Source organism: Cydia strobilella, chromosome 1 (assembly GCF_947568885.1).
Source record: "Cydia strobilella chromosome 1, ilCydStro3.1, whole genome shotgun sequence".
In the NCBI taxonomy this organism is placed as follows: domain Eukaryota; kingdom Metazoa; phylum Arthropoda; class Insecta; order Lepidoptera; family Tortricidae; genus Cydia; species Cydia strobilella.
Genome location: NC_086041.1, coordinates 21,119,003 through 21,131,397, shown reverse-complemented (window position 1 = coordinate 21,131,397; position 12,395 = coordinate 21,119,003). Strand labels below are relative to the sequence as shown.

At 36.0% G+C, this 12,395-nt stretch overlaps 2 protein-coding genes across 2 annotated transcripts in view; both read right to left on the bottom strand.

Moving 5' to 3' along the window:
- The window catches only part of LOC134741887 (ATP-binding cassette subfamily G member 4-like), a 174,246-nt gene extending 162,691 nt beyond the window's left edge, over positions 1–11,555 (bottom strand). Inside the window, exon 1 of the mRNA XM_063674783.1 lies at positions 11,285–11,555. Coding sequence (XP_063530853.1) covers positions 11,285–11,516 — 232 coding nt within the window. The 5' untranslated portion in view covers positions 11,517–11,555. The remainder of the gene's footprint in view (positions 1–11,284) is intronic.
- Positions 1–12,395, bottom strand: part of LOC134741954 (uncharacterized) — a 275,994-nt gene that overhangs the window by 95,061 nt on the left and 168,538 nt on the right. The gene's annotated exons all lie outside the window — the stretch shown is intronic.

Genomic DNA, 12,395 nt, shown 5'->3' with positions numbered 1-12,395 from the left:
CTCTAGTGAAGTTTCGTGTAAAATGTGCGATAAAGATATGTCGGAGACGCCGCCTCATATCCGCGAATTCCGCCAGAGAGCAACTATGCCCCAATGTCGGCTGTAATATGAGGTTAGTGAATATATCATAGAAAGTTTATAATATGTGTGTAGATAAAGCAGTGTATGTAACTGTACATAATTAGGCATTAAAACACTCGTGTGATTCTATTATGAAACTCACTACGTTCGTTTCATAAACCCACACTCGAGTTTTAATGCCTTTCATTATGTAGCAGTCACATAAACTACTATTAGACAATTATTTGCACTCATAAGCTTGTCAATTATGAATAAAACTTAATAATAGTCTTTATGATACAAGTGCGAAAAGTAGGAAATTCGCAACGAGTGGCAATAAATTAAAACACAAAAGAAGGGAGTTTAAATCGACACTAGTTATGTATTTGTGTATTAGGTATTCGCACATGTATCGTACAACGTTTCACAGTACCTACATATGTCTACATAGGTAGGTACGTAAGGGCTGTCGTATTTTAATTTATCGTGTTTTGTTTTTATACAACCTGATTACTTCCGATTACTTACAGTATAATTGGACTTCCGGTTCGATCGCCATCTTGATAGTAGCCTCGTGATTAATTTCTTTGTTTTTTGCTCATTAATATTGTTTAATGTGTAATATTGATAGCTTTATTATACAGTAATCTAATGTGGTAGTGTGCAGTGAATGGAGAATTAATCTCAAAGCGTGTTTAACCACCATTCTGGAGTCAACGGCCGGTAGTCCACGTGCTTCTCGTAAAATCCAGCTATCGGTTTTACGAGACAATTACAACAACCACCGAACAACGTCGTGCTCTAAGAGCATTTGATATTTCTACCTCTAACCGTGTCTGGCTAGAGCCCTAGAGGCCCATAATTTTATTGTTTACCGTACACTGGCTATGGCCGATGGCCGATATGTTTTAATCAAGAAATATTAATTCGATCCCACGTGGATCCCACTTTGACGTTGGCGAAATCATCGACAGTATCGATGGAGCCATACTACCTGAAAAATTGAATTGAATTACAGTATAATTAACAGTCACAGTCAATTAAATGTCACTAACAGGTCTAACGCGATTAAATTTCATTATTTTACCTTTTTTGATGAAACGCAAAATCGTGAAGCGTGCCACATTTTTGGAAAAAAGGTAAAATAATGAAATTTAATCGCTTTAGACCCGTTAATGACATTAATTATAAGTATGTATAAAACGCGAGAGTTTGAAGTGTTATACTTACAGTTACTATTTTATAAAATTGATTACTTCCGATTACATAGATTTTTGCCTACAGTATTATTACAATTAGTTCATCTATAATAACACGAAATCAGATCGTATTTTTATATTTCATTAACGTTATAAACAGGCATCGTAAACTGCGAGCGAAATCCATTGAAGTACTAGGGTTGTAACTGGTTGTCATACGTCATTTCAATGGATTTCGCTCGCAGTTTACGATGCCTGGTTATAAGCTAAATGACGCTGTTTTTGAATACGCTTTTCCATTCTTCGTTATACACTCAAGTGTAGCCCTTAAACCTTAAACCGCGTAGTGGCCTCGCAAACAGCGAAGCGCTCTGCGGCTGTCAGCTTCGTTATTCGAAGCTCACTTAACACTTGTACTAACGGACTTTTATGACGAGTGTGCTTTATGGTAGGCACTTTCGTCAACGAATGAATTTTTGAGCGTGCTAGAATATTTTTATGAAATGTATTTTTTCATGTAGGTGAACTTTTTACTTCAAGGCCCACTTGCACCATTACACTAACCCGGGTTAACCGGTTAAACCTGGAGTTACCATGGTTACCAGTACAATTTGACACTGGGTTAACGGTTTAACTGGTTAAACCTGGTGTTACCGTGGTTACCAGTACAATTTGACACTAGGTTAACTGTTTAACCGCTGAACACTGCAGGGTTAGTGGGATGGTGCAAGTGGGCCTAAGTTTTTCCATTCGCTGCGCTATATTATTTACCGTTATAAGGAAACATTGAATGAAGTTTATCACTTTTGACCTAAAACGAAGAGCGACAGTACCCGTACCATAAGTCACTGACAGTGTCAACAGTGACATATACGCCAACGTGTAAGTCATTTACTTTCTATACATCTCGCTCGCACTAATACTTATGTCAGTACCTACGAGCAAGATGCAAAAAAGTAAGTAGCGTTCAAGCTAGCGTTTATGTCAGTGCCAAACTGGTGGTAGCCACACAGGTATTGCTTGGACTGGTTTGGCTTTATTTAATAAATTAACGTATTGTTGGTTAATTGGTAAACATTGCCGAGTTATTAAAAAAAATTGTTTCGTACAATTGACTAAAAGTTGTATGTATCTGTATTGTTATGGGTACCTATTCCAGTTAATATTACATTGGTCATATAATCGATACCTCCTAAGTATACTGAGGCCTATATTATATATTATGAAATATGTATATGTATATATATTAAATTTCATTTTTAGGGTTTATAAAAATATTATTAGTTTACATTAGTAAGTATTATACTGTCTTGTATAGTATAAAACCATAATTGTGATCCAGATTTATTGCATACACTTTTATTTGTTTCTCAAGGCTTCGAGTGTATTGCTGAGAAAAGGTGTTTTACTGGATTCGTGACCTTCGGATATTTGACGTAAAAAACGAGATTTTAATATTTATTATAATGTCGACTTTATGTCTTTATCTACTGTATGAAATGTATTTATCTACATAAGTATCTTTTTTTATCGTAATGATACCTTAATTCCCCTATGACCAATGATTGACATGTGTGAGTAACTGTTTTAAACTATATTAATTGAAATATATCTTCTTTAATTTAACTGTCAGTTTCTTAAGGTAACCTTTGAATAAAAAAATAGTGTTAATAGCGAAAGTATATGGGTAGAGATAACCAGTATTTGAGTTAATGTAGGCACTAATAACAACGGATTATTGGTAATCATAATTATTATTGAAATAAGGTGTACTTAAAGTATACCTTAAGTATACCGTATAATAATTTGTAAACAATAGCATATGATACAATATTAAAATTAACCCACGTGATTTTTGGCAACACATTTCTATTCTAAAATCTAAAGGCGGTCTGGTGCCAAAAAACGGCAATAAAATCACGTTCGTTTTATAGGAGCCCCACTTAAATATTTATATTATTCTGTTTTTAGTATTCGTTGTTATCACGGCTCATGAGATACAGCCTGGTGACAGACGGACAGACAGACAGCGGAGTCTTAGTAATAGGGTCCCGTTTTTACCCTTTGGGTACGAAACCCTAAAAACTTTCAAATTCAAATTCAAAATTCAAAAAATTTTATTCTAGGTACACAAAAATATTTCCCGGGTTGTTAAGATTAACTTAAATTAAACACAGTTGACAAAATGTACCTGGTATAGAAAAATACAGTCAGGTTACTCTGGTTCCTACACTAGGCTTAGCCTGTCTCGTAGGTAACCCAGACTCGAATGAGTTTAGTTTAGTTTGAGTTTATACAATTAATTAACATAACTGAAAGCCTAAAAAAACTGACGATAAAGTCGAGGGTTTCGACCAACAAATAGCCGTCCTTAAGAGCCAACAGGAGTGGTCATTTCTCCATACAAACGTACTCGACTGTTTCCTCCGTGGTTTTTGAAGCTAGAGGAATAATTTTTTCAACACAGATTAATATTGTCAATATCTGTGTCGGTGTGTTTTGCTTTTTTTGATATTTTTGTTTTTTAAGGCGCTAGAGCCCTTCAAACATGGCCAAAAATGGCCTCACTGACTATGCCGCAATGAGAGGCGTGGTATTCAAAACTGATATCAATTAGCCAAAAAATCAAAACAGTCCGACACAGACAATTTCATAATCATTTAGATTTCCAAATTTGGTTACGATTGGTTAAGTTTTGGAGGAGGAAACAGTCGAGTACAAAACCTCGATTTTTGAGATTTTTACGCAGGATTTTTCGCCTAAGCTGCAGTTGTCCTTATCGTACTAATTTTAGGGGCGGGGTCAAGTTTCTAAATACGTACACAGACAGAAAAGTGATGGGCAATAGTCGATATTGAATGTCGATAATCTAGTGATGTGATAAGATCGATAAACCATAACAGTCGCGATTTGCCTCTTAGTAGGCGAAGTAAGTAAAGTGAGTATGCACTTTGGCCTCAGGAGATATCGTTTAATACTATTTATTATTCCTTGGTTCATACAAAGCTGAGCTGACGCACTAGCTACGAGATTAAGTCCTGGCTACCCCCCAAAAAGGAAGGGGAAAAGTCGGCTTCTGCGGTCCAGTGAGTATGAGATCAAATTTGGTATAAATTTTGTGTAAATTAGGGACGAATAATTTATTTTAGAAATAATAGTTTCACATTTTCATATACAAATCTGAATATATGAACGAAACATTAAAATAAAATAAATATTTAAATGTCGCTCCCAAACAACAAACGTGATTTTTTTGCCGTTTTTTGCGTAATGGTACGAAACCCTTCGTGCGCGAGTCCGACTCGCACTTGGCCGTTTTTTGTTAATAGCTTTTGAACTTTTTTTATTTGGGAATAAATTAACGCTTCGAATACATTTTTCTAGACATCATTCCGAATCCAATGAGGTATCATACGTATTTTTAGGAATTAGTATCTCTATTAGTGGCAGCCGTACAAGCCCAATTTCAATGAAAAACCGCAAATCGATGTACAGGTTAGCCGTTTGGCACACGCATACTAAGAGGTCAAAACAAAATTTTTGACCCGCAGTTCCTAAAAAAATCCCTTTTTTTTGTAAATTAAAACAAATAGAATTTTCAAAACATACCAAGTTTGGGGTCAAGTTAAAGGGTTAAAGAGGTATTTCCCGTTGGATATATGGATATTACGTATCATTGTATGATTAATATGTACCGTATCTGCAGTACAGTTCCATAAGTCTCGTAAAATAGGTATTGAAGTAGATTGTGTCACTTTGTATTGAAAAAAAAAACTAAATAAAATTATTTTTAAAACTGCTTTTTTGGGGTTCGATATGAGAATATCACGTATCATTTGTGGTATATTGTACAAAAAAAATCAGCCATATCGTAACTGGAGGAGTCCAAACTTGGTATGTTTTGAAAATTCTTTTTGTTTCAATTTAAGAAAAACCGGCCAAGTGCGAGTCGGACTCGCACTTGGCCGGTCTGGCACGTCTTTAAAAAACCCGTAGGGGTCGGATCAAAAACTAAGTAATTAAGTCCGACTCACGCTTGACTGCAATTTCCAATAGGTTTTCCTGTAATCTTTTGGTAAAGATCTTTTTGTGTATTTTTGTTTTAAATTTTAGATCCAGTAGTTTCGGAGATAAAGGGGGGAATGATCATTTTTTGCCTATTTTCTTGAATAACTTCTAAATTATTTATCCTAAATTATAAAAAAATGTATTAGAGATTCTCACAATGAGCTCTTTCATTTGATATATAACACGATATAGTTTAAATTACTTTATTTTTAATTTTCTTATTTACCCCCCAAAAGTGGCCCCCATGTTTAAAATTCATTTGTTTACGTTACATGTCCGTCTTTGGGTCACAAACTTACATATGTATACCAAATTTCAACTTAATTGGTTCAGTAGTTTCGGAGAAAATAGGCTGTGACAGACGGACACACAGACAGACAGACGCACGATCCTATAAGGGTTCCGTTTTTCCTTTTGAGGTACGGAACCCTAAAACTGGCTAAAATGTAATGATGTGGTATTTTCAGAATCGCTTCAAAAAGCCCTTTCGTATGATAGACAAGAGAAGATTACGATAGGTTTGAAAAAAAATATATATAAAAAAAAAGGTTTCAGCACTCCCTCCTAAGGGATTTTTTTTTAGGAACTGCGGGTCAAAAATTTTGTTTTGACCTCTAGTATACGTGTACCAAACGGGTAACCTGTACATCGATTTGCGGGTTTTTTATGCGAACAGCTTACACTATATTTTTCACCACCTTGAACGTTTTGTAGACTAGACTATTGTCCCAAATTGGGGTTTCATATTTATTCCGACCAGAATTAGCTCTTCAAACATTTTTATCAAAATCTGACTCATAAATAAAAAACGGACAATTAATAAAACTGTATAATTACATCAAAGTAAGAAATATCACATGTCACATGTTTCTTTGTTATGATATTTTATCTAACCTGAGGCTAATTTTTTCTATTCCACGTAGCCGGAGAGCGGCAAATTTGTTTTTAATCACACTTGCTCGAAAAGATCTTATTCTATGCAGGTGTACTGAAGGGAAAAGGCCTTAACGTTCCCGCGGGAGTTATAGCTTTCTTTTTTAATTAGGTATGCCACTAATTCATACGAACCAAGTAAGTTATAAGTAAAATACTTTGTTTAAAGTCAAGGTATAAGGGAGTTTTACTTTTGAAATACTTACGACTATAATTTAATATTTTTATTTATATTTAAAAATATTTAATTGGATTAATTTAACAGCCGTTATCTTGTATGTTTTTATACAACAATGTTTTCTTGTATGTCCATGTTATGTTATGTTTTTTTACCCTTCTGTACCTCGAAATGTTAATTAGATTGCAGGTTGTAGAAGGATATTGAATTCAGTTACTTAAAATCAAGGAGTTAACCACAATAACAGGGAATAAGCAAACGCTTAGTGGTGGTAGCGAGCGAACGAGTTCAAATCGGAGAATAAAGTAAGAAAAGAACTGGGTGGTGTGTGGCGTGGTATTATGTATGCATAGCTATAGCGTAGCGGGCCGGCCAGCGGAGGCCGGCGAGGAGCGCAAAATGCGTTCGCGTCTGTGTGCGTGCACCACACACACTGGAATAGTCCCTCGCTACGCGGTACCGCCCCCGTCAGAGCGACGGCGATATTCAACTTGAAATCTCAAAATTGAACCCGGGCTCACCTCCTGTTGGCTCTTAACTCAGCAGCCTAAACTTTCGAGACCATTTTAACAATTTCAACAATGAATAACAATTACCAAATAGACACTTACAGTTGCATTTTAAGATTTTGATACAAAATTTTGAGTGAAAATAGCAGGCGCCGGTATTACTTTTTAGTTTTTTCGGTTTACGACACCCAATGTGGCAATGATAAGCTCATTCAGCTAAATAAGCAACAACTTATTTAGAAAAAATAATATCTTATATGTATATCATTTTACGTATCTATGTAATAACAACCGTGGGCCGTGATTAGCCCAATTTTAACCTACGGATGCGAAACGTGGACACTGACACTCAAGGAAGAAAATATGCTGCTAGTGGCCGAGAAGATCCTCCGTAAGACACTGGGTCCCAAAATAAGACCGGATGGAAGCTGGACAGTCCTTAGAAACCATGAACCTGGTGGCTAAACCTAACATCATGGGAGAGACTAAAGCTCACAGACTCCGTTGGTTGGGACATCTTGAGAGAATGGATGAGGATCGGAACGTGAAAAGAGTATACCTGGGCCGCCCAGCAGGAAGACGTCCTGTCCTGTCGGACGCCCCAGTTATCGCTGGTGCGACATGGTGGAGGCGGATCTGCGCGAACTTCGAGTCACCAGTTGGCGAGAGGTCACACAGGATCGAGAAAAGTGGCGCTGTCTTGTGTCGGAGGCCAAGTCTCATTGTGGGTCGCTGAACCAACGGAGTAGTAAGTATGTAATAAGTAATAGTATTTTATACAATCGTGATATAATAGAGAGCTTTTCAGTCGAGTACCGTGTTTAAGCAACGAAGCTTGCTGAGTTGCTTAAGTTAAGGTACGAGATTGAAAAGCTTGATTATATCACTATTGTATACAATACTTTTTCTACGAGACAAAAAAATAATACGTTCAACTAGTAGAATCATATAGGTAAACAAAACAAAAGTATACAGGATACGCGAGCTGCCGCAGCCCGCGATAACTTCATACTCGTACGCGCCCCGGCCGCGGCCGCCGCGGGCCCGTCGCCCCCGGCGGGTTGGTCAACGACTCCTCCTCGTAACTTATGAGGCCCTGGTACCTGCTCCTTGCTAAATTCAATTTTAAGACAGTTTTTTTCTCGATTTTGGCCACCGTAGCCTATGGAGACTAACAAGCAACGCTAAGCGGTTTTCGTAGGGTATGGATGTTGCTATATGAAGGGTGTCACATGCGCGTTTCTGACTTATGAAGCAATTGTTTCTTAGTAGAAACAATACACATATTGTAGTCAATATAAAATAAAATGTTTTTGTTGGCCAACCAATCACAAAGCAGATGCATTGAATCGAGTCTCCTCGAAATGTATGAAGTTCTATTTTCAAAATTTTTATAATTGACTAAACTGTATCGATAAAATTCTTATGCTTGAATTGGAAGTGCCATAGACTAACCAACGTTGAAAAGAGTAAGATTGTAGTGTTGCATGTGAAGTTATACTCGACGAGTAGAAATAGTACATTTCGATGCTAGTGCGGAAAGTATGTCATTACTTCACGAGTACCGAGACGACGAGTGAAGAATGACATATCCGCACGTGTATCGAACGACGTTTTTTAATACAGTTGCGAAAAAATAAGAAAAGCAACAAGTATGGAATTCGAAACTTTTTATATTATTAATTCTATGACATCATTGACATTGACATTATGAAGAGGTGTTTTTCTAGCTTTTATTCGACTAGAATAGATTTTTCTCAAAAATGGACGGCAAAGTCGACGTTGCCGGTTAAAAAGTAGGTCGCGAAGTGCGTAGTTTATGGTCAGTCAAAAAATTAAAAAGTAAAAAACATTGCAGTCTCGATTTCGGGACTGCAATGTTGCATACAAATTCCATTATTTGTCGAGTTCCAAACTTTTTAAAAGTTGGAGTGGCCATATCAAATGAAGGCATAGGTCCATTAAACAGCCAAACAGATGATCAGTACTTATTATTACAATGTTGGTACCGCGACTATTTTGGTGTCTCAAATAGGTTGGCGTATTTTCAGCAAAAAAATACACTTCTATTTTTAATTAAAAAAATAAAAAGGCGGCAAAGCAAATCTTTTTACTTTTTTCTGTGAAAATATATACATAATAACGTTGCTTCTGTAAAATATTTCTATTATATTTGTGTTTATTGCGCCATTTTTGAGAAAAGCACTATATATGACTCGGCTGGAAGGCTACTTGCTGGCTTCGGATTCAATTAAACGGACTCCCAAGGTCGTCCGTTTAAAACGAATCCTCAGCCAGCAAGTAGCTACTTCCGAGCCTCGACAATAATGTACTATTGTTATTATTATTGAACCCACTTCAATGAAAGTTTTTTTTTCAAATGCATGTTCTATAAGACAGAAACAATTGTAAATATTAAATCATCGTACTATTATTACCTAAATATCGTTATTTACGATTATTTGTGTATCGTATATTTATAAAAACAATATCGAATGTTGCCTTTGGAAACTTAAAACATTCTTGCAGTAAGAAAATACGCCTCTTCTTTGACAGGCGTTCCCTTGCATTCAGACAACTTATTAAGAACGGTTTTTCAACATTAAAAAATAAACGTGTTATAATACTTATAATGATGAAGAGGTAAGTAATAAAATATCAAATATGCATATTTTTCGTATTCTTACATTAACAGTAGGTTTTTATGTTGATTACGACGTTTAAAGGAAACTAATATAAACGCTCATCAATAAGTAGTCTTGAATTGGAACAAGTATAAATTAAAAAAAATTGGAAAAGTAAAAAGCACTAGTTCGCGAAAACCAACTTTCCGCACGCTAAAGAGTCACGAAAAGTAGCTCTGTTTGAGCAACTGTATTAAAAAACTTTTTGTGCAACTGTATTAAAAAAAATCTTTTTCATCATAGCTACTACAACTCAACGATAATAGAAATAAATTTTTTGTTGTACACTTCTAACGCAAATAATTTCAGCGAGCGCGGACCGGAACGGGTTTATTACGTCTGAAATTGACGTCTTCCGCCGCCGTAACAATGCATTTTAACCGTTCTCATTATGAATAAAATACCAATGAAATGTTACTTCCAGTATTTCCATACTTATATTTTAATGACTAAACTAAAATATACTTAACTAATCAAGAATATCTAGGCTGGAAAAAAAATTGAGAAAGGAATAATATTTAACATAGCTAATATAATTTAATAGCTAGTGATATAGCCATGAGATTAGACGAGCAAAATTTTAAACAGAAGTATGCATTACTTTCAGAGCTGTTAACGTTAACACCGATCGCGCAGATCGCCAAATCTTCCGCCGCAAGGTAGGCGTATCTTACGTTTTCTTTTAATTTTCTGGCTTTACGCCCCCTCTTAAATAAGAGAAAGGTACGGGATGGAGTAATGCACTCCGTTAACCGATTACAGTAATTTATTAAAATTTACTTAATTATACACTACTTATTACACTAAACAGCAAATAAAGGCACTTTTTGCCTGTTTTTTGTAGGATAAGTATAATGAAACCAAAGTAAATAACTAAATTACAATTTTATTAATCATTAGACACAGATACCAGCTCACCTCAGTCACCTTCCTTCCGAGTACGAGTAGTAATTTAATAAAATGATTCGATGAGCCAAATGCTCACTTACGGTTTGGTTACGAGTATTCAATTGCAATTGAAGGAAGAAATCGTAATCTTTATAAAGTTTATTAAATACATACAAAGAGGATATAATAGGATAGAGCGGTACTGTCATAGTAAATTTTGTAACCACAGCAAATTCACTGCCATCTATCGACACACTTTAAAACTAAAAATGTAGATTTATAAAAGTGCGATAAAATGTATTTATTGGTATTTATATATGGATAAATGTTTTTTTTTAATTGCATTAATTATTTTTGTATGATTTTGACCCATTTCTTACACTGATATGCGTTAAAATTGTTAAATAACAAACGAAACTGTCAACGCCCTCTATACGAGAGTAGGCCAAAGGCGCCATCTGATCGAGAATCAAATTTTCGTGATTTTCGAGGCGCGTTTTTTTCTTAGATTGTATCCATCTATTACGGAATTATATCTATCTTTGATACATACTACCAAACCTTATGACGATAATGTACTTCACAGACGTGTAATTTAGGTACCTACTGTCCGCGCGCGAATTCCGTGCACGGCTGAGGAATGTTAGGAATGTTGGGCGTCATGACGGAGTAGTGTCATTTTGTACGTACGGGCGCGGCACACACCCTCCCACTTCCTCGACCTCCCAATGCACGGAAATGGCGCGCGGACAGTACTTAACTTACCTTTGTGTGAGCTCACGGTATAGTTAATATCTTCAAACAGTATATGCACGGGCGGACGCTTGGCCATTCGATTGAGAGCCTTTAGGGTAGATCCAGCCCTTTCCAAAGCCGCGGGGGTCCATTGGCTCTCCTGCGCAGGCTGGAGCACTAAGGGGTTGTTTTCATTGGTAGGGATTGACGAGTGTCGAGCGGCGCCAGCGATCGCTTTACGAACTAATGGAACGTTAGACATTTTTGTTGTTTTTTAAACACGAGTCACGTCTTTTTTATATTCACTTAAGAGATTTTATAGTCCGATAATCACTCATAAACGCTTGTTTTTATGTTTATTAATAACGGTCAGCAGAATATTAATCAATTATGATACCTAATTGCAATAGTAATTATTAGACTAGATTACTGGCCATCTGCCTCAAAACTTAGGTTCTAACGCAACTATCTCATATCATGGCAAAATATATATTTATATAATCGTTGGTGTAACTTGTGCTCTCGTAAAACTTAAAATTTCCGAGTGTATCAATGTTCAGCCGGCATTATCGACGCGCGCCAGCTTTTGAAGACGCAAGGATACTAAACGTTGCGATCAAAGAAACATGACGAACGAATAAGTCAAATGACTGAGCAACAACCCGTGAAAATAACTGCCGGTTACTAGTTTCATAAGCGTTAGGTAATAAAAATTGCAGCGTTACACGTAAGTACAGCTTATGAATGAGTGGTTATTAATGCATGCGTTTCTTGGACAATGGTTTTTTAATGGCGACTACCTACCGTATGGTAGGGTAAACCCTCCAGTGAATGAATCAATGTTTATTCTCTGAGTTTTGTGTTCACAGTCATAAATATGTTCACTTACTAGGATGTTACTGTGTATTTTTTGATAAATTCTTCTACAACTCAAAAAGTATGAAAGTAATAAAAAATCGCAAAAATTACATTCTTTTTCAAAATTGCAAAATTGTCTAAGTGTACATTCACTGGAGATCTGACCCTGTACAGTATTAAATGGACAGTGTTTATTATTCTGTTACACCGAATCGATACTCCGCAGAGTATTAGGCGAAAAAAAAAACAAAAACAATTTTGAAGATCTTAGCTCTTGGACATG